This window comes from Elgaria multicarinata, chromosome 1 (assembly GCF_023053635.1).
Source record: "Elgaria multicarinata webbii isolate HBS135686 ecotype San Diego chromosome 1, rElgMul1.1.pri, whole genome shotgun sequence".
In the NCBI taxonomy this organism is placed as follows: domain Eukaryota; kingdom Metazoa; phylum Chordata; class Lepidosauria; order Squamata; family Anguidae; genus Elgaria; species Elgaria multicarinata.
In genome coordinates, this window is record NC_086171.1 from 184,002,060 (window position 1) to 184,029,848 (window position 27,789).

The 27,789-nt window shown below is 40.5% G+C and overlaps 2 protein-coding genes across 2 annotated transcripts in view; one reads left to right on the top strand and one right to left on the bottom strand.

Moving 5' to 3' along the window:
• DYNLRB1 (dynein light chain roadblock-type 1) overlaps positions 1-27,789 on the top strand; it is a 545,722-nt gene that overhangs the window by 322,164 nt on the left and 195,769 nt on the right. The window lies entirely within an intron of this gene.
• Positions 11,071-27,789, bottom strand: part of GGT7 (gamma-glutamyltransferase 7) — a 36,547-nt gene continuing 19,828 nt past the window's right edge. Inside the window, exons 4-15 of the mRNA XM_063119974.1 lie at positions 27,664-27,781; positions 26,958-27,025; positions 24,142-24,215; positions 22,814-23,010; positions 21,966-22,053; positions 20,125-20,252; positions 18,319-18,407; positions 17,328-17,477; positions 15,733-15,850; positions 14,189-14,326; positions 13,258-13,357; positions 11,071-11,246 (exon numbers count right to left, since the gene is read on the bottom strand). Of these exons, the coding sequence (XP_062976044.1) occupies positions 11,083-11,246; positions 13,258-13,357; positions 14,189-14,326; positions 15,733-15,850; positions 17,328-17,477; positions 18,319-18,407; positions 20,125-20,252; positions 21,966-22,053; positions 22,814-23,010; positions 24,142-24,215; positions 26,958-27,025; positions 27,664-27,781 (1,432 nt within the window). The 3' untranslated portion in view covers positions 11,071-11,082. The remainder of the gene's footprint in view (positions 11,247-13,257; positions 13,358-14,188; positions 14,327-15,732; positions 15,851-17,327; positions 17,478-18,318; positions 18,408-20,124; positions 20,253-21,965; positions 22,054-22,813; positions 23,011-24,141; positions 24,216-26,957; positions 27,026-27,663; positions 27,782-27,789) is intronic.

A 27,789-nucleotide genomic window follows, 5' to 3' on the forward strand; every position in this document is an offset into this window, starting at 1 on the left:
AAATAAATAAATAAATAATACATAAATTGTAATAACGAAATGTATGGGGACACAACATATCTCATGAAAACCTTTCATTTATATTTTTAAAAATATATGATTTGTAAGATAATAACATACATTTCCAAGATTGTTGTCATTTATGAGTAACAATATGTAAATATGTGCAAGAATTATTATTTTTTTAATAACACCAATAACTACTTATCAATTTAATAAGATGTATGAGGTTGATGGGATGAACACAGTTTTTGAATATTTGGTGGAATATTAAATAAAGACATTCGCATTTCGTCATCAAGCATTTTTAAGCTTCCACGTTTCATTGTCTTTAAGTTTGTCATCGTTGAAAAGGATACTTCACAAATGTATGTAGTAGAAAACTGCAGAAGAATTTTTAACGCTTTTTTACCTATGTTTGGATGCATTTTTGAAATGCGAATCCAAAAGCTAAGTCACCCTCTTCATACATACATCATTAATAGACTTCGATCATTTTTTATTTCAGCTAATTCTTCTTCAATAAGTGAAAAGTTCCTCGTTGCAGTTGAAAGAAATGGATTTCTGATCCAATCATAGACTTGGATTTCAACATTTGGGAAGTAATGATGAACTTTCTCTCCGAGCAATGTTAAATAGTCAACAATTAGCGAGCTGATATCACATTTTAGCACACAATCAGCAGTTTTGGAAAACATTTCAAAATTTCCTTCTTTCACTTTCCTTTTCCAAATTGCTATTTTGTCTCTTATATCACAAATTTTATCTACCGCTGTTAAGATATTTTCTCCTTTTCCTTGCATATTGGTGTTTATTTTATTCAAATGTTCAAATATGTCAGCAAGGTATGCCAATTTTGTGCACCAAAGTTTGTTTTGAATTAGATCACAGAATTCATTTTGCTGATTTTCCTCAAGAAGTTTAAGCATCATTTCCCTCAATTTGTATACGCAACAAAGCACTCGACCTCTTGAGAGCCAACAAATCTCTGTGTGTAGTAGCTTTTTAAACCTTGCCCCCATTTTTTCACAAACATGAGCAAATAATCTTGATTTAAGAGGTTTACTTTTAATGTAATTGACCATTTGAACCACTTTGTCCATAACTTTTCTTAATTCTTTTCCAATGGTTTGCACGACTAGTGCTTCGCGATGTAAAAAGCAATGAGTATATTTTCATTCTCTTTCTTTGATAAAGCTATAAAACCTTTTGTTGAACCAACCATTGAGGTCTGTGCATATTCCTACACAATTTACCATTGCAAATTATTTTCCTTCAAGAAGCAATCTAAAGTTTTAAATATATCTTCACCTCTAGTTCTCATTGGAAGTTCTAGACAACACAAGAATTGCTCAATAATTCTGTCAGTATGAATGAAACGTATAAAAACCAATAATTGTGCTAACCCACTGACATCTGTTGATTCACCTAACTGCAATGTAAAGATCATATTATCATCTTGAAAAATATCCTTCATTTGCAGCTTAATGTCATCAGACGTGTCTTGAATATGTCTTCTAATCGTGTTATCTGCCAAAGGGATTTTATTAACTTCTAGCTCAAATTCAGGCCCAAACATTGTTCGAACAATAGCACAGCAAGATTCCTTTATGGTGGTTTCGGCAATAGTGTGTGTGTCCTTGTTTTTGGCAATTATTTGAGCAACCAAGTAACTTGCCTTTTGAGCTTTCTCTGATGTCTTCATTCTCTTTGTGAATGATGCAGACAGCTTCTTTATAGATTTTGAAAGCTCAATAAAGTATTCTACTGGTTTTTCTGACATCTGACTGTGTTTTGAGGTAAAATGACACTTTAATTTGTTTGGTACCATACTTTCATTTGCAAGTATATCCCCACAAACTAAACACTGGGGACAAGGATTGTTTTCATTACCAGAAAATGTGAACCCCAGTTTCATATAATCTTTATTGTATAAACGAGACTTGGAAATTTTTCCTTCACACTTCTTACGTACTAATACAGACCATTCAACAGTCGATTCTTGCGTAGTTTCCTCTATAGCTGCTACATTTTGTTCATCGCAAACATAATCTTCACTAGCTTTTCTTTTCTTAATTAGAAACATCCATTTTAGGGGAAATTCAACTGCAATTTAATGAATAAATCTGTGCGAATGTATTATAAAGTTTTAACAGTAACTAAACATGAAAATAACAGCACCAGCACTCCACTTCCGCAGCGATAAAGTAAGCGAACAATCCCGCGTTGCACACACCTACAGATAGTGCAGACTAGGCGGCTTTTTGTCGAGCGGCCGCACGTAACTTTTCACATTGAACTAATTTTGTCAAGCTGCAATCGAGCAGCAGTCGAGATGGTGTTCTATCAAAAAACTGGACCCATGGAATTTCCTGAACGCGTAACTTCAGGTGTGGCCGCGTCACCCAGAAATGACGTGGAATCAGCTGTTTCGACCCGATTATGCATACTGCGCATGCGCAGTACCTGCATGATCCCTCGACCACGGTGTGCATACACAGATATGATGGAAGGGGAATATACTAGTGCACCATACTAATCGGCACCTTTGCTGCGTAAAAATGCATGCAAGTTGGTATTGCTTATTTCACATAGACTCAGAGGTTTCTTGTTACGTTTGTGCAACACACCTACACACTGCAGCCGACACACTAACATGTCGCGACACACAGTTTGGAAAGCTCTGATATAGAGAGTAAATGTTTTGTACCTTCAAATTGCTGTAGTTTGCTTAGCTGAATGTAAGTTAGATTTAGTTAAATAACTTATGTAGGCTAGTGATGTTTGAAGGGACAATATGATAGTGCATAATTTTAAAGGTGCTAACCTTAACTATTGGCTAAAACAGTTTTGGTTTTATTTACGAATGTAGTTGTACATGTACAACATGTAAATAAATCTGCCAACACAAGTTCTTTCAGAATAATTAGATTGCGCAATATAATCTAACATTTACAAATTCCATTGATGCTGCAGTCTTTCCTCATCCAAAAGGTGGCTTGATTTGATGGTTGTTTTAGATCTCTAATTACTCCTTGATTTATTGTTTGTATAAGCCAGTCATCTATTTCCAATGCTCACCCCTAACACATAAACATGCAAAATTCCAAATCCCAACATTGTCATCTTAAACACATTTAAGTCTCATTGAATTCAGTGTAAGTAAGCATGTACAGGAAACAGCTCCGAAATCCTGACTTTAAAAAGAAAGTTAAATAAGAAGGACTTATTTGTTGATTGCAGCATTGTTTCATTGTTGATTGCATTGTTGATGGCATATTATTTGTTGATTGCAGTATATGTTCCATTCATCCGTTCCCAACTTTTTCAGTAGTGTTGATTATATAATTCATTCCCCATTTACCATCCCCACTATAAATTACATGTCCTTTTGAACACATTTTGACAGGTCTGCCAACCTCTTCATTTATAATTGGAATTACAGGAATAGGCAGTATGATTAGTATGTCATAAATTCACCCAAGGGTACAAGGCATGTCTAGAGAGGTTTTTGTGATGTGACTTCTCTTACCACCATACTCCTCTTCTTGAAGATAAGGTCTTCTGTTCCTTTAGAAATTATATATTGATTGATATGGCGCAAATATTGACATAGGGGGATTTCAAGTGGTAAAAAAATAAAATAAGGAAAACTGAAAGCATCTGCCATTAAACCTACTTTCAAGGCACAATTAGAACCACCATAACTCTGCTTCTGGTACATATTTGTTTTACACAGCTCAGAAGTATACCATGGTCAATGATATCAAAGGCCACTGAAAAGTCCAACAGAAACAATATGGACACACTCCCCTTATCTTTTCCCCTTATTTAGTTCCTGTTATGGGCAACCAAAGCTGTTTCCAGCACAATTGTGGATTTTATTTACTTGTTTATTTTAGATCTAAAAAATTAAATAACATTGTAACATGTCCTACAATACCATTAATGTAAGATAAGTTCAAACATGTAGGGGACTTAACTGAATCCTACAATTAACACACCAACTCATCAAAATGTCCATTTGGTGCTAAAACGCTTGCCCTATATTGATTCCACAATTGAATGTACAAATTTCTCTGAAAACGGTTAAGCTTTTTCGTCCTTCCCATAAGTATTAAAGGCCGTGATCCTGTTAATTAATATAACATTCCAGTTTTTCCTTCTTTGTTGATCAAGATTTGGCAGAAAAACTGATTTCCATGTGCCCGCCAATAATATACACCATATATAATACTTGCGGAAGGGGGGGTCTACTTTGTGTTTTAATGGAACTTGTCATATACTAACTGGAGTCCAGTGCAAAAGGTATACACTTGGACTTAAAGTCTCTCCATACGCAAAGTCATTTGGGTTATCTCAGGCTTATGCCAGAATAAATCAGTTAGTCTTTGGCCCTGTTCAGACAATACACTAAACCATGATGGTTAAGCATTTTGAGCTAAACATTATGGCTTAGTCTGTCATGTGAACCATTCCTAATCATGGTGGTTACATAAACATGCTCACTAACCGCTTTCTGCAAAAGGGTTAATGGCCTAAAAATGGCTTAGCGTATTGTCTGAACAGGCCTTATGAGGTGCCTCAAGACTCTTTGTTATTTTCATTTCAGCAGCATGATTTGATGTGTCTGGGGTGGGAGATCTTGTTGCTGCCATTGTTAAATAACAGGGAGTCAAGAAGTTTTGGTGATCTTCTGCAAATTACCCAGAGATCTAGCAGTAAATCCAAATCTACCTTCCACCCACGACAATATATATGTTATAACATATTCGTGACTAACTCTATGTGCTCACTCCTGATTGGTCCCTTTATTGCTCCCAACAACACTATATGAGGATTTAATTGGATCTTGTACCCTGCTATATCCTATTGTATTTCTAAAACCCAGTACGATATCTAACCAATACTTTTTACCTGAGGACATTCTCACCAGATGTGCCTCTTCACCTTCCACATCTCCATGATGTATTAGACATATTAAGAGACATTTTTTCCCCTATACTTACATATATGCAATGCAATTGATATAATATCTTGGAGACATCCTTGAGACCACATCTACTAAGAATTGTTGTGGCTTATACATATATACCTCCAATCTGCTTCAGACATTCAATATTAAATTTTCTCTCCCAATTTTGTTTTACTAAGTCATTCGTATTAGTTGCTTCTAATATTTTGTATATGACTGTAATCATTTATATTTTCCTAGGGCAACAATCTTTTCCAAAAATGTCAATGGCCTGTTCATGTCAATTATGGATTTTAAATCAATTGTGAGCCACCTTGTAGAGTTTTTAGTTCAAAAACCAGAATATGAATCTATAGATTAAAATATTCCTGAGTTTTGCCATTGAGATTCAGAAGTTCAGGTCTAGACCCACATAGGTCTCCACCTGCTTGTTTCTGCACTATTTAGATAATATTCTTTGTGGATGGTGAGCTTAGAAAAGTCTGTCAAATAAGAAAAAGGGGGTGTCAGAGACTTTACATTAGTTCAGCTCTTGTTTGTGATAAGAAGCTGTCTACTTACTTCCAAATATAAATACACGATGAAGCAGTGACTGCAACCCAAGTGATCTACCAGTGTTAGCCCTATTCCTGCTCAAAGTCATCTCATGATTAAGCCCAGAGAGACAAACAGCAAGATTTGATGTCTGTGGATGAAGCAATAGCACAGCATCAGAACAATTGTGAATGGTGCAGTTTAAAACCTACCCTCATGTGTTCAATGAGATGGGACAAATAGTTTTATCATGAAATAAGGTATTTGGAACATACTGTATTTAAAATTATTACACAGTGCTACACCAGTTACAGCGCAATCCTATGTATACTTATCAGGGAGTATGCCTTGTGGAACACGTTGGGACTTATTTTTGAATAAACATGCATAGGATTACACTGCTAATTCCAGTGGCATACTCATGGCTTATTAGTTTCAGGACTGTAAATGTAATTATACAAAAGCTGAAGAGCATACAAGAGATACTTTGTGAACATATAATACAAAAAGAATGTTTTTATTTCAGTTTTTTTGTTATTTGGTGGGGAAATGCATGGATGCATTTATTTACTGTACAATCAAACTCACAGTTGTGATTACAATGCATTTTGTGTTATTTATTTTTAAATAAAATTATACTCTACAGTAAATGTAACATAAAAGTACATGTTTTTATATTTCTATTCATGAACTTTCTGTCTGTTTTTCAAAGTTTACATTATGGGTTATATTTAATCTCTTCTTGCATTTTACCTTTTGACAGAATTAAAGATTTTGGTTCCCAGTTGCAAAGTAAGTTTATGTGGTGGTTGATCTGTGCCCAGAAGTGGGGAGACGATTGGGAATTTCTTTTGCTCTTTACAATCCATACTTTGTTCATCCTAACACTTCACAAGGCAATTTGCTTAGAAGACACTAACTAAAGCACAATGTGCAGTTGCAGAGTAGACCTAGAAAAGGAAAAGCCAGATTCTCTAGCGTCCAACTATAGCTGGTCATCTAGACATCCCTCTGGAATGGAGGGGCTACTGTGGCGGCGGAACTGCACAAAACTGAGGACCAGTTACTAAGAACGTTTGCTATTTTATACCACATATATGAGATCATACCTTTCCCTCCACTGATTAATCTCATATAACTACATCTCCTGACTCTGTACTCACAACCAGGAATGCTGATTAGAATTCTTGTTCCACACATAAGCATGCACTGAAGAAGTGGTGAAATAAATCCTCTTAACTTCCTTTAAGCCCTCTTAAGCCTGAGCTCATCTAGATCCAGCCTTCCCTAACCTGATGCCCTCCAGATGTTTTGGACTTCAACTCCCAACATTTCTAAGCATTGGCTTTGTTGGCTGAAGGTGACAGGAGCTAAAATCCAAAACATCTGGAATGTACCAGGTTGGGGAATGTTGATCTAGATGCAGTGTGGTGTAGTGGTTAGAAAACTGGACTGGGACTTGGAAAATCCAGGTTTTAGTCTTCACTCGGCCATGAAACATATAGGGTGACTTCTGGGCCAGTCACTGACTCTCAGCCTAACCTACCTCACAGGGTTGTTATGATGATAAAATGGATAGGAGGAGGACCATGTAAGCCACCTCAGGTTCCTTACAAGAGGAAAAAAAGTGGAATGTAACTAATAATACGTAATGATGATAATGTAGACTACAACTTCCTGCACTGCAATCCTAAGCACACTTACTAAGCAGTAAGTTCCATTGAAATTAGTGGAATTTACTCTGAATAACAGGATTGTGCTGTTAATGTTATTGCGTATGACCAAAAGCACATGAAGTGTTCTGGGAAATACTGCACAAAACCAAATGATCAGTGACCAGGGAAAGGAAGTTGGTGTGGCCATCTTAGAAACCCCTATCCTAGAGTGTGATAGAAGTGAGTTTGGGAACTGGGTTTTATATAGACAGACAGTCAGCTCATGTTGAACATATTAGAGGTGTCATAAAAACATTCAAAAATCGTGTGTAGGCCAACAACTACTTGTAATATCACAAGTGAATTAGCCCTTAAAACAGTGGATGATTGTGTAAACTACACTGTGATCCTTGACTGACAAGTAATATTCAAGTGGAAAGCATTATCAAGTGATGGCTTCTGTAGTGTCATCCCTTCTACCCTATAAAGGGGCCATTACTCATATTAAGACATTTTGAGTCATGTAAATGTGGCAAATGTGTAAGACAGGATTCACCAGTTTCCAGTTCACTAGAACACCAAGATCTGGAATACCAAGATAGCTGTCAGCAGAGATACATAATAGACTATGTACAATAGCCATAGATTCAATATATGGAGGTAACTCCAGAAGCTAGGTATCGACTTGGTGTGAAATGAATACTAGGAAAATAATATTTGTTATTGTGTTTTTTTTAGTTTTTTGATGCTGTGAAATATTATTTTGTGAAATAAAAGATGTTCAGATGCTCACTGAATTGAAACTGTGCACAGATATTTTTCTTAATGGAAGGCTCTATCAGCACAGTGGTCTCCAGCAAAAGCCAGGGTCTTTCGTCACATAGGCAGAGCCTACATTCATATAGCTAGACAAATGCACTGGGCTCTCTATGCATACCTTCAGTGGAATCTGATGGGATAATGTCTGATGCTGTGACCTTTCTCCCTGCCTCCCTGCATTAACTGAATATGTGATTTTCATGTGAAGGTAGTTGTTCAGAGGTTGTTCACCATCTACACCAGGGGTGGGCAACTTGTAGGCTTCTAGATGTTTTGGCCTACTGCTCCCATCAGCCTTAACTAGCATAGCCAATGGTGAGTGGTCCATGAGAGGTGTGGGCCAAAACATGAGAGTTGTGGGCCCACTCTTGATCTACACAGAGAACTGAAATAGTTTTACACATTTCAAAATTGTCTCAGCATGCACTTCTCTTGATTGATTTGTGGCTGAGAGTAACAGCAGCAGTTTGGAAACAATCTGGAGGAATTGCCCATGTCTGCTTGGGTGTTTGCTTCTAGTTTTAACAGGTGGCCATTGTTCTCATACTTTACAAATCATCCCAATGAAGACTGATTTAGAGGCAACTGTAAAGTGTCCAAATACAAATCAACTTATTTTGTATAAATCTTGATGTAGCCTCATTGATACCAATGACTGCACTTCAAAGAAGATGTATGGTTTTACCTCTTTGGGTAGTAGGCTTTCAGTGTTACGCGTAAACTACATTCCTATTAATTTTATAACTTTTTTACTGCCTCATATTTGGTTTTTTGTCCTTGATTCTTCTGGATATCAGTGAAATAAGAGATTATTTCTTCTTTAGCACATTGTAAGCAATTTTGCTGGTAATTCAGATAAACAAGGTAAGTCTTACAAGAGCTGAGCTGGCAAACTCCACTTCATATTAATGAAGGAAATTGAGATAAGCTTCACAAGAGGTCAGCTATAAGTCAATTAAGATTATAACTTATTAATATAGCAGGAAAAAGATTATATCTACAATGAAGCCTTACAATATGGCAATATAGTATTAATATTTTTGCTTTTGATATATATTTGAGAATGTCAACGGAAAGAATAGTGTATGCAAAATCTTGGCCTAGTTTTAACAGCTGTCCTTACAGCATGGCTCAAGAAATTGGGACTTTGCATCAAGAGATGGCAAATATGAATGTGGATGAGCCTCGATCTTCCTCTTTGGAGACTCCCACTCCCCACCCCCACATCCCCCCCACCCCGTTCATGTGTTGCCCATTATTTTCCAAAGTTAATGGTTTGAAATTGACAATGATAGACCATAACGTTTAGGTGGGTAGTGACTTCCTTTCATTGTTGTTGTTTTGTTACATCAGGCCTGGCTTTATGATTGGATCTCCTTGGTATACCACAATAAACACAACACTAAGCTGAAATGGATCTGCAGCACTATGAAAACCAAGGGATTAACAGCAAGGCTACAATTGAATTATTCAGTGCAAAATGACACTGAATCTGCCTGAGTTCTTTCTGCATTTGAATTTGCAATGTTATTTTACTGGGAAAACAACTCTGGAAACCAACACAAGAAAACGAAAGACCAACTTTCCCCCAGTATAGGTATAGCATAATTCATAATCCAGATCCAGAGTTGAACTGCATCATATGTATATTGTATCAAAACACTTGAAGTGGCATCAATAACTTGTTGAAATCACTAGCAAGACACTACTGAGTTGATGCCACCAAAAGACCTATGAGGACCGATCCTCTGCCCTTGGGGCCCATAGACCAAAAGAAAAGAAAAGAGGATTATAAAAAAAAAATACATTAATATATGAATAGGAGCTGATACTATTAGAAGAGGTATGCTGGTACAAATCACTTGGCTCACAAGGAATATTCGTGAATTGCCTGGGGCTTTAACCTTCCTTCTTGTTCTCCATTCAGTTTCTTGGGAACACTGGAGGCTGGTGGCTCCAATTTCAGTAGGGCTGTGAATCCATTCTGAGTTTCAGTCAGAACCAGCCCAAACTCTAAAAGAGCTATCCAAGGTGCGGATTCTATTTTGGGGCTAGGATTCAGCACCTTGGATAGCTCCTTTAGAGGCCTGGATGCTTCTGACTAAAACCAAGTATGCATTTACAGCCCCACCAAAATAGGAGCTACCAGCCTCTACTGCTTGGGAAAGAGTAATTTGGAAAAGAGGGAGTTGATTATTAAAGTATCAGAAATAAACATTTTTCACCCAATCTTCAACACACTGAGATGAGGCCAGCCTGTGTTGGCAAAGTGCTTTGAGGAGTAAGCGATTTGTTATCTTGGTCAGTGAAAACAGAGGTACAATTAAAGAGCATTCAGAGCAGTGTGTGTGTGAACCCAGGTCATCCTGAAGCTGAAAGTTGCGTGACAAATGGACATAGCAGGAGGTCAAATACTGCATCAGCCATTAGACTTACTGAATGAGTCAGGCAGGCTGTTTGCTGCTTTAAAAAAAAGTTTATCCTTGCCTTCCAAGGAAAAAATAACAAAAACATTAGTTTAAACTGGAAAAAAAACTCTTCTAAGGATTGGAGGGGAGGAAATTAATGACATCACAGATATCTGTCTCTCTCTGTGTGTTTCTAAAGAACTTGCCTCAGAACAGAAATACGTGTATTTACAGAGCAGTGAATCTGCCACTGCCACTCACAAAAAATGGTACATTTGTACATATCCAGTGGTTTGCTTCTCGAATGTTCCCAAGTGCTTAATTTAGAAATATCTCACTGTTGTGCATCAAATGGCTGGAATCACTCCTAGACAGGGTGCTGTCAAAATTAAACTTATTCCCTGTGCTTCTATTATAATAATGCCTGAGATTCTTATAACTCAAGATCATAATAATAAACAAAAATTCTAAGGGCTGTATTGTGCCTTTATCTGTCTTCATTGCTGCATTGTTTTAGTATAGAAGTGCAGAGGGGTCTATTTAGCAATGCAGAAACCCACAACAAACACTGTTTGTTCCACATTACAGGGAATGATAAGGAGACTGTTCGGGAACATGCACAATGTATTTTTTGGGGGGGTGGGGGGGAGCCTCTTTTTTTTTTCCATAAACAAACCCCTTGTGGGAATTGCTATAATATTGTAGCTCCTGCTGCATCCATACTTCTTGGGTCCTTCACACCAATTATGAAGTTGTTAGTTCTTCTGGCTCCATGAACTACAGAGAGGACCTCAACTTTGTTGACATGTTCACCCCTGGTTGTAAAGTAGCTGATATCTTCTTCAGGAAACTCACCTGATGGGGGAATTTTAGAAAAAAGGTTATTTTCATGGAAAGCATCATTTCTGCCTGCCTGAGACACTTTTCTGCCTGAGGTGAAGGACAAGATGATGTCTGCTCCCCCACATTCCACCGACAGAAGTCAACTAGTTATGTAGTTGAGCCTTACTTTAACCCTGATATCTTCCACTGCACCGGTGTGTGTGTGGGGCAGCAGACTAGCTTAGGGAGTACAGGGCAGGCTGTGCGGCAGTCTCAGCTCTGTCCTCTCTAATAACTTCCTAATGCTCCCTCAGCTGCATGAGATGGCTGCCTCTCTATGTCTAAAGTAAGAGTGCACAACTTCAGGCCCTGGGGCCAAATCCAGCCCTCTGATGTTTCTCAGAAGGCCACACCCTTTCCCCCAACTACCAATGGTTTGGTGGTTTCCCAACTTTTGTACAGTTCTTTCCTCATCCTAAAAGTTTGAAATGCCTCTCCTAAAGTTTAGTTTCTGGCAGTAAGAGCTTTAAGCTAAAATATGCTGTATTTAGCTGCACCTCTTTTGCCTTTGGCTTGACCCCACACTGAGATGCGCCCCTGACAACTTCTCCAAAATGGAATTTAGCCCTCAGGCTGAAAGAGTTTCTGCACCCTGGTCTAAAGGTAATCCTGGCTCTCCCTACTCTCCCATATATGGAAGCCAAAATACTACTCATGAAAGGCTCATCTAGCCAGCAGCTTCTTGGTCTTCCAGTTTAGAATCATAGTGATTGTCATAGAAAAAAGGGGGCAAATGTCCAAGGGACACCAACACATTCAGTACAGGAAAAAATGCAGACATTTTGCTGTTCTGAGGTGAAGGACAAGGATGCACCCCTCTCCACTTCATATACATAAGCCAACTGGATAGGCAGTCAAATCTTACTTCAATGCTGGTGATATGACAAAGTCTTCCACTACACATGGGGGCAGCAGGAGAAACCACAAGGCTCTCAATGTTGGTCCTCCAACACCTTGCCACTGCTCCACACACTCCAGCAACTGCCACCTGAGGCAGCCACCTCACTTTGCTACATGGTAGGGCTGGCCTCGTGAAACACAGAAAAAGCTCTAGTCCTAGTAACTTGTGTGTAGGTTCATATGGGTAGATGGTCCCAAAACGTTTAGGACTTTAAGCAGCACTTTGCATTGGGGTTCAGAAACAAGCCAATGAAGACGTTGTATCATTGGTGTTATTCAGTCTGAAAGAAGAACTCCCATAAGAACTCCAGTTGGCATAACTGTACAAGCAGAAGTTTCTGAACACTTATCAAAGGCAGCTCCACATTGTCCGGATCCATCTGTGTATTGGGTGGGTGGGTGTGGAAATATCAGAAGGTCCAGGAACCATTTTCCAACCACCAGAACCACCCCCGCCCCACAATAAAATTGCAACCACTGAACTGCCACCAATTTTTGGCAGCAATTTCATGGCACTGACTTGGGTAGTGGTGGTGAGGCACCAAAAAAAGGCCGTGTGTGTGTGTGTGTGTGTATGTTTGTATGTGTGTGTAGGCTGTATACTGCCCACCACTGGGACTTAGGGTCATCACCAATCTGCATCTTTTTCTGGTTGCATCAATCAGCTGATCCACACCTGACTAGTATATATAGCTAACTGGCATATATAGACCTTTGGATCCACCCTTTCTTCCAATGTGCAAAGAGACCCAGTACACATTTGTGCTTTTAGAAGAACTCTTCCACCATGCTCTTCCCTACCATACACCTCTTGGATTAAAGGAGTTGTAGGGCTCATAGGGAATGTAGAAAAATAATATAAAAAATGCATAATTTGGATTTTGGTCTCTTCCCTTCCCATGCCCATCCCTTTTCATTTTCACTCTCTCCAGTGTAGTCTGATATACAAAGATGCTCTCCCTCCTTCTGCAGCTCCACTCTAACAGACCATGTCTAATTGAGAAAGATTGTAGAGTAATCGTAGATGTCTTTGAAAATTTCTCCCCATTGTGTGAGTGTAAAACAAACGGAAGTCCATACTTACTGTCAACTTCCAGGATATTAGACTGAAACTGAGGGTGAAGTCGGCCTAGTGACAGACTCTCACTCAGGTTTTTGTTGTATGTTAAAACATTTACTAAAACCTGTCAAAAAAAAGAAGGACAAACAAAACATTAAACAATCTGATACATTGTTAATAATGGAATCTTGAGTCTTGCTCAGATGTTCGAAGTGTGGACATGGCAGCACCATGACTATGGCACCAAGACTTTTTTTACAGGCATGCTCAACTTCCATGTATTAGAGGGTAGCCTTCTCCAACCTGGTATACTCCAGATCTTTTGGACTGCAACTCCCAGCATTCCTGGACATCAACCATCCTGGGCAGGGCTGATGGGAGTTGAAATCCAAAAGATCTGGAGGGCACCAGGTCGGAGAAGTCTGTGTTAGAGGGTACATCTGCACAGTGACCTATGCATGTGGACCTCTACTCATGAAGCCATCAGGTGCATGATTTATTCACCAGAAAAATAAGGTGCATGGGTAACATGATTGGTTTCTAAATCCATAGGCCACTCTGCAGACCTGGGTTCCAATCTGTGAGTCACTGGTTGTTGCCGTGATTACAAATGCCCCATCCTCTGATGCTTATATGTTGATCAGAATTTTAAAAAGCATATTTGACCAGGGCTGTGGTTTCTAAATCCATAGGCCACTCTGGAGACCTCCCCACCCCAACAAGGACCAAGCCTTGTTGCACATTCAAACACCAATTTGAGTCTTCTTGTAATCCAGGGGTGGGCAATTTGTGACCCTCTAGATGTTTTGGCCTACAATTCCCATGGTCCTTCACCATTGGCTATGCTTGCTAGAGCAGATGGAAGTTGTAGCCCCTTTATCCAAGGAAGAATTGGCCCTTTATCCCAAGAAAAACAGTTATTATCTGCAACCCCCCTGCAGTGTTCAGAACTCACCTGTGTAATGCTGCTCAAAGCTTTGTCCCCACCGTTGGCTCCCAGGCAAAGGTAAGTCCCGCACATCCCTTCTGATGGTCGGACAACAGTGGGCAGTAAAAAAGACAAAGGTCTTTTCCCAGGCTGAATAAAATTTCGCTGCAGAGGGAAAAAAAATCCCTTAACACTGTTAAACATATCAATAGGGGCTCCCGCCTCCACTCTCCAGTCCTGTCTCTGTGCATTCACTTTGTGTAAATGTCATTGCCTAAGTATACGATAACAGGTTTGAATAGCATATAATTTACAGTGCCTGTTCAGATTACATCACATTTATCTAACAAGCTTCATTGCAGAAAGTCCAAGGCCCTTTGCAAAATATATACAGTACCCCACCCCCTGCAAAATCAAGGGTGTTTCCAGCTTAAGGATTCAGTCCTAGAGTGACCTTTACCTTTGCAAAACAATTTATGTTCAGTGCCATTTGTTTTTTTAAATGGGATGACTAATACTGGATGGATAGAGTCAATATATAGTTTAGTCACTAGGTGGCACTGGACTTAATTGCATCTGGGTGAAGGGTTTTCGTGTTTTTGTTCTGTTCATGTTTAGGAGAGAGAAGAAAGTTACTGACAAGTTTAGCTTCCTGACTGGTTTGTTGTCCTCTAAGGAGCATATTCACATTTGAGATACACTGTTCCACTTCAAATGCATGTGGGGAGGGGGGGTTGGCCAGAAAATCCCCCTGGGTCAAAACCTAGCAGTACATGCATTTTGAGTGGAACGATCATGTGGAAGATTTTACCACATCCTTTCCTGGGCCTAATCTACACCAAGAACGATATTTCACTTTGAAAGTGGTAGGAAAGTGGTATATAAAAGGCAGGAGCCACACTACTGCTTTATAGCGGTATTGAAGTGCATTGACAACTTTTGGGGCCCATTGACACTTACCATTGACGCTTTCATACCGCTATATCCTCCTTGGTGTGGCTCTGCCTTTTATATACTGCTTTCATTCCGCTTTCATGGTGCAATATCCTGCTTGGTTTAGATTAGGCCCTGGACATTTAGATCAGTTCTCATACACTGACTACAGCAACGTCTTTCAGGCGTGAGGGCTCTGACACTCCTGTTCTCTCCAAAGGAGGAGGAGGAAGTGGAAGCGGCAGCAGCTACCCAAGTGCAATATTTGGAAAGGTCAATTTCTCTCCAATCAGAAATAATGGATATTAATCATACTTCGAGTTGGCCTATTGAAGTCAATGGGGCTTAAGTTAGTCACAGCTAACTTAAATCCCATTGATTTGAATAGGTTGACTATGAGTGAGATTTGGTCTAGATCCAACCCAAAGTGATTTGTGAAAGTGATTTAAAACAACAACAACAACAATAACAACAATGCATTGATATTATTTTAAATGATAGTAGCACAGCAAAATTAGAGTTTCCTAAACCTTAATTATCTTGGGTACACTTACATTTCATGAATACATTGCACCACCCATACATGCAGTTATTTCTTTCCGCATTATTTGTGTCATATTGATTTCATAATGTATTACCAAGCTGGGAGAGGAATGGTCCTCTGTTTCATTCAACCAAGAGAAATCCAGCATCTGACTGTTTAGAAGGATTCCAGAAGAAGTCATTATTCCACTTCCAAATGGCCGGTTCAAAGAACTGAAGAGAAACAAAAAGAAAACTTGTGAAAATCGAAATTAGGAGTGGGCAAATTTGGGCATTCCATGTTGGAAGTGTAGGTCCAGACCCCTACAGTGGCTGCACTCATGTTGCTGCCACTGCACTCCTGCAAAAAAAAGAAGTGGTATGCTGCTGAAATTAGGTGGCAAAACACTACAGAGACTCCAAAGGGCCATATTTAGCTTGAAAGCATGCTAAATGTGACACTTTTGAGTCTCTGTAGTGGTTTGCTGCCAAATTTTGGTAGCAAACTGCCATATATATTTTTCCTGCGACCACCGCATTTCAGCAACACAGGGGTGTCAGTGGAGGCTGCACTTAAGTCCATGAGTAGCAGCAAATGGACTATGGGTTGCTTGTTGGCCAACTGTGTACTAGAGGCATTATATATCCATGATGACTAGTAGCCATTGATATCCTCCAGGAATTTGTCTAATCCCCTTCTGAGACCATGCAAATTGGTGGCCCACCCTACATCTTGTGATAGCAAATTCCATAGTTCAACTATGTGCTGTGTGAAGAAGCCCTTCCTTTTGTCTCTCCTAAATCTTCCACCATTCGGCTTCATGGGATGACCCTGGGTTCCAGTATTATCGGGGGCGGGGGGGAACCTTCTTCCTAGCCTCTTTCACCGCATCATGCTTAATGTTAATGACTTTAATTATGGTTACCTTATTCACTTCTTTTCTATGCTAAAAAAACCCTCTAAATGTTTTAACCATTCCTCATTGGGGAGTTGCTCCAGCCCCTTGATCATTTGGGCTGTCCTTTTCTGCACCTCTTCTAACGCTACAATATCCCTTTTTAGGTGTTGTGATCATGGGGCTGTCTCTACGTGGGGAAAGCCCCAGGGTGGCTCCACAGTGGCACTGTGTTGTTTACAAGACGCAGAAGCCACTGCTGAGTCATCCCAGGGCTTTCCCTTGAAGCTCCAAAATAAAAAGTCGGGGACTTACCCCGACTTTTTCTCTCGGGCAAGGCTACAAAGGAGCATCTGCTGTCTGTGGCCGCTCCGGAGGCATGGCGGAGGTGTGATTGGTCGCCATCTGCCCGGACAGGGGGGTGGGGGTGGGCCAGTGAGCCGAATGGCCGCTGAAACGCCTCTGTGCTTCCCCCGGTGTGGGGAGAAGGAAACGCTTGGCGGGGAAAGGCCCACAAGATAAGGGGAAATGGGGCAGAAATGGGGCGGCAGTGGCTCCTCCAGTTGAAGAATGTAAACCTCACACTTGCTCCTTGGCATGGGGACAACCCCACAGGAGCACAAGCTCAGGATTTTGGGGGCTCGCGGCACCAACGCATCATCATCAAGACAATCCCCCAGAATTGTACACAGTATTTCAAGTGTGGTTGCACCATAGATTTGTAAAAGGCAGCATGATCCTGGCAGTTTTATTGTGAATTCCTTTCCTAGCTCTGCCCAACATGCTCCATCTTCTCTATAGCAAAAAATACTTACCTTACAACTGCAACTATGTAGTCATCAGGTCCCATGACCAGCACTTGGCTAGCAGAGGGTCCAGTTTCCATGGAGAAATGTGGGATGTGAAGGTCAGCAGGGAAGGGCTGAGAGTCGATCTGTTGACGCAGGAAGTTTGCCTTCGACTTACTGAATCGAAAAGACAGAGGCGGGGGGGGGGGCGGAAAAAGATGAATTTTAAAAACAGACTGGAGGGATAAAACAGAACAAGGGGAAAGAGGTGTACATAAAACAAAATCCTTCCCCAAAATGTACCTAACAAAACCAATGAAACATAACATGCATGTTTTATTCCACTGTGATTTTAATTGATGTATTTTGCCACTGATTTATTTTAGTGCTTCTTGTTTATGGTATATTCTATTTTATATTTCTCATTTTAATGTAAGCTGCCTTGGGAATTCTATACCGTTGAAGGCATGGGATATAAATCTAGAAAATAAAGGAACAAATAAACATAGTGACTGGGCTCATGCAACACACTAACTTGAGTGTGGGTTGTTGTTGAACTGTGTGGGTTGTTGTTGAACTGTGTGGGCTAGCATGTTGTCTGAACTAACGTGAACCGAGGGTGCCTGAACTGAGGGGTGGGGAAGCAGTAAATCTGGGGTGGGGGTGGGGAATGGAAAAGAATCCCCTGGAAGATAGCATGGCTGGAACCCTAATAAGAGAACTCCATACTACAACATTTTGTTGCAGGTCCCACCTGTATCTCAGACCCATCTTGCAGTCAATGGCCCCATCCCATCTGAATGTTTGTTTTCTGTATCTGTGAAGCCTCTATTGCTAGCTAATGCCAGCTTTTTTACACAGTGTGATTGACCATCCACCACCCTAGGTCACACAGTTTCAGCTTTTAAACCATTTCCTGGAGTGGCTCGAGAAAATACAGAAATTGGCCTCCTTTTAACCAAATGATACAAAATAAGACAACATGAAAAATAAACATTCATTATACATTCATACTCACCTCATCATGTCTTCCACACTATGAGAAATGGATGCATCATACAAAGGGTCTCCCAGTCTGCTAGCTAGTTCCAGCACTACTTTTAATGTCTGCATTGAACAGAAAGGAAGGGGGGAAACTGGAATATGACAGCAGCCCTTGAAACTCTCTTTCCATTGAAAGTCTGGTGAGGTACCTTGTCCCTGTAACAAGATGGTGCAACTTCTTTTTTTTCTAACCTATACACTCCATCCTCTTGACCCTCCATCCTTACAGTCAAGCTAGACAGGATGTAGGATCAAGCTTGATAGGACAGGTGATAGCGTTAAATACCTGCTGTAAGGGAGGAATCCATTACCTTGTATAAAGCTTAAACAATGGAATCAAAGTTACTAATAAATTCGAGTTTCGCAGATTCATGCTAGATTCTCTCTTGAAATTCCTTTGTCAAAATATTATCCCACTGGTTTATGATTTTTTTCTATTTTTTAATGTCAGATTTGAGTCCATTTGTTCTTTTTAAAAAATCTGGTTTCCCACGTCTGCCACATGCAACATTTATTTATTTATATTAGGTATGCAAGAGGAATTCCATATGACATTATATAAACCAGTGCCCTTCAGAGAAGGTATGGGGAGTCCACTGAGCCCGACCACTATTGTCTGTAGCAGATTTTTTTCTATTCTTCTTATTGGCCAAATATCCAATAATACATCAGAGAATAGAACTTGCTAGTAGTAAATGTCTGGAAGAAGCCTTACCTTCTCGATCCTCCCAGAGTGCAGGACACGGAATAACGGGCTCAAGTTACAGGAAGTCAGAACTTGGACATCAGGAAAAACTTCCTGACTGTTAGAGCAGTATGACAATGGAACCAGTTACCTAGGGAGGTTGTGAGCTCTCCAACACTAGAGGCCTTCAAGAGGCAGCTGGACAACCATCTGTCAGGTATGCTTTAACATGGATTCCTGCATTGAGAAGGGGATTGGACTCGATGGCCTTTTAGGCCCCTTCCAACTCTACTATTCTATGATTCTATGTTTAAGCCTTACAGAAAACAGTATTATGAGCCCCACTTATATTATGAAACAAGCCACAAGGAGCTGCTTTTAGATAATATAAGTCAACTAATGATCATGTTTTCCATGCGGGAGGAACAGAGAGAGATCAGAAGATAGCAAAGAATTAGTTTGTACAATTATCTCTTCCAAAAATATTATGGTTTGAATCAGCTAATAGAAGACTAATGTGTCTCCATGAAAAGCCTGACTAGTTCAAATATTCTCTGTTAACAGTGCATTATAATCTGAATGCAGCAACTTTAGTACTTTTATCTTACTAATCCCTATTAAAAGCAAAGGGTGAGTTTCAATACCTTGAGCTTCATGAAACCTCATTGCACAAAGGACTGGGAGTTGTAGGACTTTTTTCTGGGATCTTTTTCTGTCTATTTATTTATTTATTACATTTTTATACCGCCCAATAGCTGAAGCTCTCTGGGTGGTTCATAGGATTGTGACTGGGAATTAACCCTCTGTTACAACCATTGAAGAGCAGCCTTCCACCACCTGGTGTCCTTCAGATGTTTTGGACTACAACTCCTACTATTCCTGACCACTGCCCTTTGGCCAGGTGGGCAGAAGCTAATTGGAGTTGTAGTCCAAAACAACTGGAGGGCACCAGGTTGGGGAAGACTGGTTTACAGTTTATTTTCTCCTGATCATCACAAAATTCTTTGTATGGGGGGGGAGAGGACAGTGCAGGCACATGGCCCTATCACTCCATTGCAAAAAAAAAAAAAAGATAATCCGCTAAGCAGGTCTTACCTCTGTTATCCAGTGAAGAATATTTTCCTTAGCTACCTGGCTGGTGATATTAAAGCCTTCTAGGATGTTCAGAGCTGTGATCAGAGCAGGACCCACATGTGGAGGTGATGGACTGAGAACAAGATGACCTGTAAAGGTGGAAGAAGAAGAAGAAGAAGAAGCTACAGAAAAGCTGGAATTCCTATCTCTTAATTCTCTGAAGCCAAATATGCCTCACACGGCAATGCTATAGCAGTTTACTCAGAGAAAAGCCCACAAGTTCAGTGGGACTGACTCCCAGGTAAGTGTGTATAGCATGGATTGCAACCTTAGTCCTGCTTTTCTCAAATTGTAGTCTGACCCTCCGCTTTGTAGCAAACTCCTTTTGAAATGGGCATTTGGGATTAAGTGTTCAAAGGAAACAACAGCAAAAACTTCCACTGGGCTTGGGCAAGCTCCTTGCATGAATACAAGCAGCTCATTGGATCCTGGACTTTGTAGTTTTTTCCACCAGGAGCAGCACCAACATATCACTGTAAAAATGTCCCTACGATCCATATTGGACCCCAGTAACCAGTATTTCTATTGCCTGGATTCACCGCTGGCCTGGTTCAATCAAAACTTGGACATGTTGGTCAAAAATGAAGCGGGTGGCAACCCTAAGGCAAGCACAGTAATAGAAAAGACTACATGCTCTTTTATCTCAGGGGTGCATCTTATGACATATTTTATAATTGGTCCAAATACCTAAATATAAACTTTACACATACTACATCAGTTGTGAAAAGTTGAGATGCATGCATCTTTCAGATGTGTCTTTTTCATTTAAAATATGAGGGAACAGGTTACACTCACAGCATCTATGAATTGTAATGGGTGTGGTGTGGCAGGGGGAGTGTTTCCCCTTCATCATTGATTAAATACTCATCTGTGTTTTCTACCCCATTCGCGTCTTGGCTTCCTACAACCACAAAGTAAAGGCATAGGAATGTTGCAGGATTTCAGGGAAAGAGGAACAAGCCCAAATTCCAGTGGCAGATTGCCTGACATGGTGAGGTTCAGAATTTGCGATGAACATGAGACTCTCTAGATTTCAAAATGGAGACCCCGTGGCTCTAAATCACCTGCCCCTCTCTTAAGCCACACACTGGACCTGCCCAGATGCTGATAGCCTAGGGTGGCCACTTACACCTTGCCAAGAAAGAGGACACCAGTTTGCATGACATTTTCATATGTTAATTGATATGCACTTAGGCACTTTTACAAATAACAGTTTACATAGAAATACAGCAGTCTTCATTGCCAGTACTGAAGACTTTTTTTCTTTCTGTTTATGTCCACACTGGGGGTGGGGAGTAATTTCAAGAAGTAAATTTCAAGAAGTTTAATCGTCCCCTTCTGGTGTGCTGTGGTCCAGATCTGAATTAAAGCCCCACACACTTACACTAAAGGAAAAACCAGAGAGGGTTCAGCTACAAGATATTTGATTAATATAACATGTAGTTTAACCCCTAGTATTCACAATTAAAGCCCAGTCCCCTAACCTTTTGCAATGCCCCTGTAGTTACTGGTTTTAGAATTCTATGGGGATAGCCATGATTAGAGAAAACTTGGGAGAGTCAGAGACTGGACGTGTGAATTTCATGAAGGGTCCCCACTAGCTTTCATCCCACATTTGAAGAACTGCACTAATTTGCAAATAAAATGCAGCTAGAGCTTCCTCCTACTCTGTAAAAAAAAAAGAAAAAAGGAGGGCTTGGCTTCCTAAACTCATTTTTCTTACCTAAAATTGGGGGGTATATTGGACCATCTCCATGGAATAAGAAAGGAAACCAACAGATGCCATAGATGCACCATTTTACCTTGATATACTGTATGGACTGGATTTTCCACCAAGACAGTGTAGTTACTAAAGTCCTCTTCTGACAAAGTACCTCCAAATTTAAGGACCTATATGGAGGAACACAGCAACATATTTCCGTGGAGTAAACTAGCAATGTCTTGTGCTACTCCAAAGGAACAATGAAGAACTGGACAGGTAGCTAAACAACTGCATTATTATTATTTTGATAAAGATATCATTCAGGTTTCCCAAAACTGTCAAAATCGTAAGGGCACAGCCTTTTATTTTAGATGAGTAGTTATGAAAGTTTCTACATTTACAGAACTCTTCCCATGCCATCCTGTCCATGACTGTTGAAGAACTGCCAATTTTGAATAGTCTATAAGCAGGGGTGTTGAACTTTAGGCCTGTGGGCTGAATCCGGCCAACCTGGCATCTCAATCTGGCCCTTCGGAGTTCCCCAGATGGCTACTTTCCTTCCTCTAGCCCTGCCCCCATTCTCCTGATTGCAATGGCTCTTTTTCAAGGTCATCTCAAATCCAAATCAACTTTTCATCCACTTTAGCCAGAAGATCAAAGCTCAGATGGGTTCCTGTCAATAACCTCAATGTTTAATTATTTTTATTTGTTTTATCGCTGATGTGTTTTTGAGTCTAGAAACTCCTCATTCATGAATTTCAGTTGTAAAAGTCTGACAAGTGGCTATTCAACTTGATAGCTACCTTGTGGAATTTTATAACTGAAACTGAATGATCCTTTCCGGGACATGATTTTAATGCACCAAAACATGCCAAGGTGGCATCAATGCCTATCTGGCATCAAATGCACAGAGAAATGCATGCACAGAAACAAATGGAGCTGACTCACCTCTGAAATGATTTCTTGTGTCACATTTCCACTATAAAAAGCTGAGACTCCTCCAGACCCCAGCAAGTCTAAAAGAGCAGCCAGGTCTGGTCTTCTCATAAACATGCCAGGCAGCAAGGGCTGGCCATCTGGAAAGAAGGTCTCTCTGAACTTATCTGAGTGGTTATGTTGTTCCTTCACTTCTTTGATAGCCATTGCTGCAGGCAACAGAAGAGACAAAAGGAGGGTGAATGGTGATGACTGCTACAAAAGATGTTCATACCAATTTAGAAAACTAATAAGGCTGCCCCTATGGAGGCATCTGAAATCTGCATATACTGAACATGCACATGATTAAGATCTTCAGCAGATGTGCCCCCACATCTGGAGGTAAGGGACTTCTCTAAGGCTGCACCTTATTTATATAACCCCCTCTCCATACAGTTTCTGTCCACTAATTGCCTACTTTGCTATCATTTAGGTGCCAGGTTAAGCCTGTTCTGTGCTGGTTGTGGCTGTTGGGAATTGAAATCCAAAACATATGGAGGACACCAGGCTGGAGAAGGTTGGCTGTAGAAAAACGTAAAAGTGGGGTCAGCCTAATACTTATCAATCCTAAATCCCATCAGCAAGAAGGTATAGAGCATACAGCCCATAGTTAAACTATGGAATTCACTACCACAGGATGTGATAATGGCCACCAATTTGGATGGATTTAAAAGGGGGTTAGACAAATTCCTAGAGGAGAAGGCTATCAATAGATACTAGTACAGATGCCTCTATGCTACCTCCGGTATCATAAGAACATAAGCAGAGTCGTGCTGGATCAGACCAAGGGTCCATCTAGTTCAGCATTTCCTTTACACAGTGGCCAACCAGCTGTTCACCATAAAACCACAAGCAGGATATGAGTGCAACATCCCCCTCCCACCCATGTTCCCCAGAAACTGGTGTATATAGGTTTACTGGAGGTAGCACATAGCCATCAGGACTAGTAGCCATTGACAGACTTCTCTTCCAGGATGAGGCAAGATGCCTATGTGCACCAGTTGCTGGGGAATATGGGTGGGAGAGTGCTGTTGCACTTGTGACTTGTTTCCTAGTTGACAGCTGGTTGGCCACTGTGTGAGCAGTATACAGGACTAGATGGGCCCTTGGTCTGATCTGACATGGCTCTTAAGTTCTTAAGGAACTCTCAACTATTTCAATGGCAGTTTTCTTTGAGTACGTATGCTTAGATCTGCAATCTTGGAAGTCTGAGAAATGTTGCCTTTGCCAGCATCAAATAATGTTGTACAGCTTGTACATGCAATATGGCCTTGCACCTCATGTTCTACAAATGCACCCACCTAAATCATGTGTGACATTGAATCCATCCTGGGCTACGTCTGCTGCAAAGCCCAGCAACTGTCTCCACGGCAATCTGGTAGACACAGAAACGTGGCATGACTTAGCAGTCATCAACTAGCCAAATAATAGTTAAGATAAACCATGCTGAAAATGTAACTGAGCAAAGCCTCCTTTTAAATGGAAATCAAGATGATGTGGGTGTTACACTTCTCCTGCTGTGCTGTTCTTGAGGTGCACAACAGCCAGTCTTTGCTACAGAAATGTAAAGAAAGAATACCCCTCTCTGAATATGGCATAGCTTAGTCAAAGCATATCTCATATCAGAGGGAATCTTAGGGCCACTTCACAATTGCATTTCATAAATCCATGCTTGGCATTGAGTGTACAATATACACCTTTCATAGAGATATGGCCAATGCCTGTTTTCTGTACTGATTACTTGTAATTGGTCACATTCTGTCACATTCACACATTTTTATTTTTGCATGTATTATTATTATTTATTAGATTTATATATTGCCCCATAGCTGAAGCTCTCTGAGTGGTTTACAAAAGTTAAAAACAGTGAACATTAAAAAGAAATATACAAAATTTAAAACCATAAAAAGCTAAAATACAAACAAAAACAGACAATATCCATTTAAGAACAACTATTTTGGGGTCAATTAAAAAACTCAGCATATGCTGTTAAATGTGTTAAATGCCTGGGAGAAGAGAAAACATGTAAATACATAACTATTTACAGGGGCTTCTGCTTCCAGATTCTTTGCGGGATCAAGATTGGCTTCTTTTCACATGCTTCCCCTTGCTTTTTTTCCAGGAATTTCCTTTGTCTGCAAGTTCTCTATGTTTCATTAAGTAGCCACTAGATGGCACTGTGGAACAGCCCAATTGCACACTTATAAGCAACAATATTACACTTCCCAGATTCAATCCCACATTTTCCCTGTTAAAGAAAAAACTGTGATACTGGTTACAAAGAGCAGGAGGCTGACAATGTTGTGTGAAATACCTACAAGCTTCTGTAAGTGACCATTCTTTTGTATTAATCTTTTTTCTTTTTATTGTGAATTTAACAAAACAAAACAGAAAATCAATCGCGAAAAGTAAAACAAAACAAAAGAACAAGAAATTAGATGCATAGAAATATCAATATTCCAACAAGTACAACATTCTGTAAAAAGGGAGGGGGAGATTATGCTAAATTTCAGGAAAAGCAAATCAAATATTCATATATTTATAAAAGTCACAGATGGTGCCCATTCAAATTATTATTATTATTATTATTATTATTATTAATAATAATAATAATAATAATAATAATAATAATAATAATAATAATAATATACTGCCCCATAGCTGAAGCTCTCTGGGTGGTTTACAAAGTTTAAACACTGAACATTAAAAAACAATATGCAAAATTTAAAACCATAAAAACAGATAACATACAATGTCCATTTAAAACAACTATTCTGGGTCAGTTAAAAACGCAACATATGCTGTTAAATGCCTGGGAGAAGAGAAAAGTCTTGACCTGGTGCCAAAAAGATAACAATGTTGGTGCCAGGCACACCTTGTTGGAGAGATCATTCCATAATTGAAGGGCCACCACTGAAAAGGCCCTCTCCCTTGTTGCCATCCTCCAAGCTTCCCTCGGACTAGGGACCCGGAGGAGGTCCTTAGATGTTGAGAGTAGTGTATGGGTAGGTTCATGTCGGGAGAGGCATTCTGTCAGGTATTGTGGTCCCAAGCCATGTAAAGCTTTATAGGTTAAAAACAGCACTTTGAATTGGGCTCAGAAATGTACAGGCAGCCAATGCATTGTTAGGTCCTCTGTCCATTGCATTATGGGAGGTGAACATTTATCCTTCCAACATTGCAATATCAGTCTTTTTGCTGTCATAAGAACTCAGATAAAAGCCTCGTGTAGGGAAGCCCTGAGAGTTGCTGCTAAACTACTGCTGGCTACAACAGACCTCCCTTCCTAGGCGGAATGGCCTACCAAGGCATGCCTTCAAGGTGAGTCTTTCCAGGGGATTGCCTTCCTTGCTGCGAGTCTCATGGAGTGCCTCATGACTCAGTGTTGCTACTTCCTGTTCATCTGAGGTCTAACCTTTGGGTCTCTTATTCCCACCCCTTCCTCCTCTTCGTTAGGAACCTGCATTCAGGGTTGGGCCTGGCTGTCATCCAGCTGTTTAGACTGCAGCTGGGTTTCACCCTCTCTGTCACTGCTATTCTCACAGGGCCCCCACTCCTGCAACCTTCAACAACTCCTTCTATCTCCACTAGGGTGACCATATGAAAAGGAGGACAGGGCTCCTGTATCTTTATCAGTTGTATTGAAAAGGTGATTTCAGCAAGTGTCATTTGTATATATGGGGAACCTGGTGAAATTTCCTCTTCATCACAACAGTTAAAGCTGCAGGTGCTCTGCCGTCTTTTAAATCTGGTCACAGTATAGCTGCAGTATAGCTCCTGCAGCTTTAACTGTTGTGATGAAGAGGAAATTTCACCAGGTTCTCCATATATACAAACGACACCCGCTGAAATTCCCTTTTTTATGCAACTGTTAAAGATATAGGAGCCCTGTCCTCCTTTTCATATGGTCACCCTAATCTCCACCTCCCCCTTCTGACTCAGAATCCGTTCCCATGTCTTCTTAGGGCACACCTGTAGAGGTGTTGGGCCCAATCCCTACAATAATTAACCTGGGTGAAAGAACAGATGTACTTAGCACATCGTTATTATATGCATGCTTCAGTCTTCCAACTGGGAATTGAACAATGGCCTGCAGGAGCATAGGAAGTGTTCTTACCTCCCATAAGACTGATGGGCTTCATGGAGTCCTTTGATCATGCCTGGAACCCCAACGAGAAGACCCGGCTGAATAGAAAATGAAAGACATAAGGAAAGGGTGAAGAGCTCCCCAAGAGCATTGACTGTACTAGTTAAATCAGGGGTGTTAATCCTCAGGCCCTCCTGGGGTCCCAATCTGGCCCTCCAGGGATAGCCCATACAGCCATGCCCCCTTCCCCCACAGCTGCCTGTCGTTGGATGGTTTTTCGGCTTTTGCCCATTTCCCCCATTCTAAAACGTTGAAATGCCTCTCCTAAGGCTTAGTTACTGGCAGTTAAAACTGCAATATGTTGGTATTTTAGGCCCTGCCCCTTTTGCCTCTGGCCCCACCCACTGCTGGAATGCAGCCCCAAGAATTTCTCCAAAATTGAATTTGGTGCTCGGGCTGAAAGAGGTCGAACATCCCTGTTTTAAATACATTCAAGCTTAAACTCTCCAGATGGAAAGCAAGAGGAGTGATGTACAGAGGAGATGCAAGGTTTTAAATAGGGCTGAGCCCTAATGGGCTCTAGAGTAGGAGAAGGGAGTTGAAGGTACCCAAAACATCAGCAGGGACCCCATCAGAGACTTTTGTCCACAGTGCTGTGAACAGAGACAGTTGTGAATGGAGACATTTACCAACCCGCTACCACCCTGCCCCCTAAACAGTAAAGGCTCTCACACACCTTTGTTTCCCATGCCTTCCTAAGGCCCTCTTCGTGGATGCTGAAGGGGGCTGTCTCTCGGAAATCAATCACCCGGCTCTCATTCTTCCTGATGTCATGAACCAGCATTACTCCTCCTCTGCAACA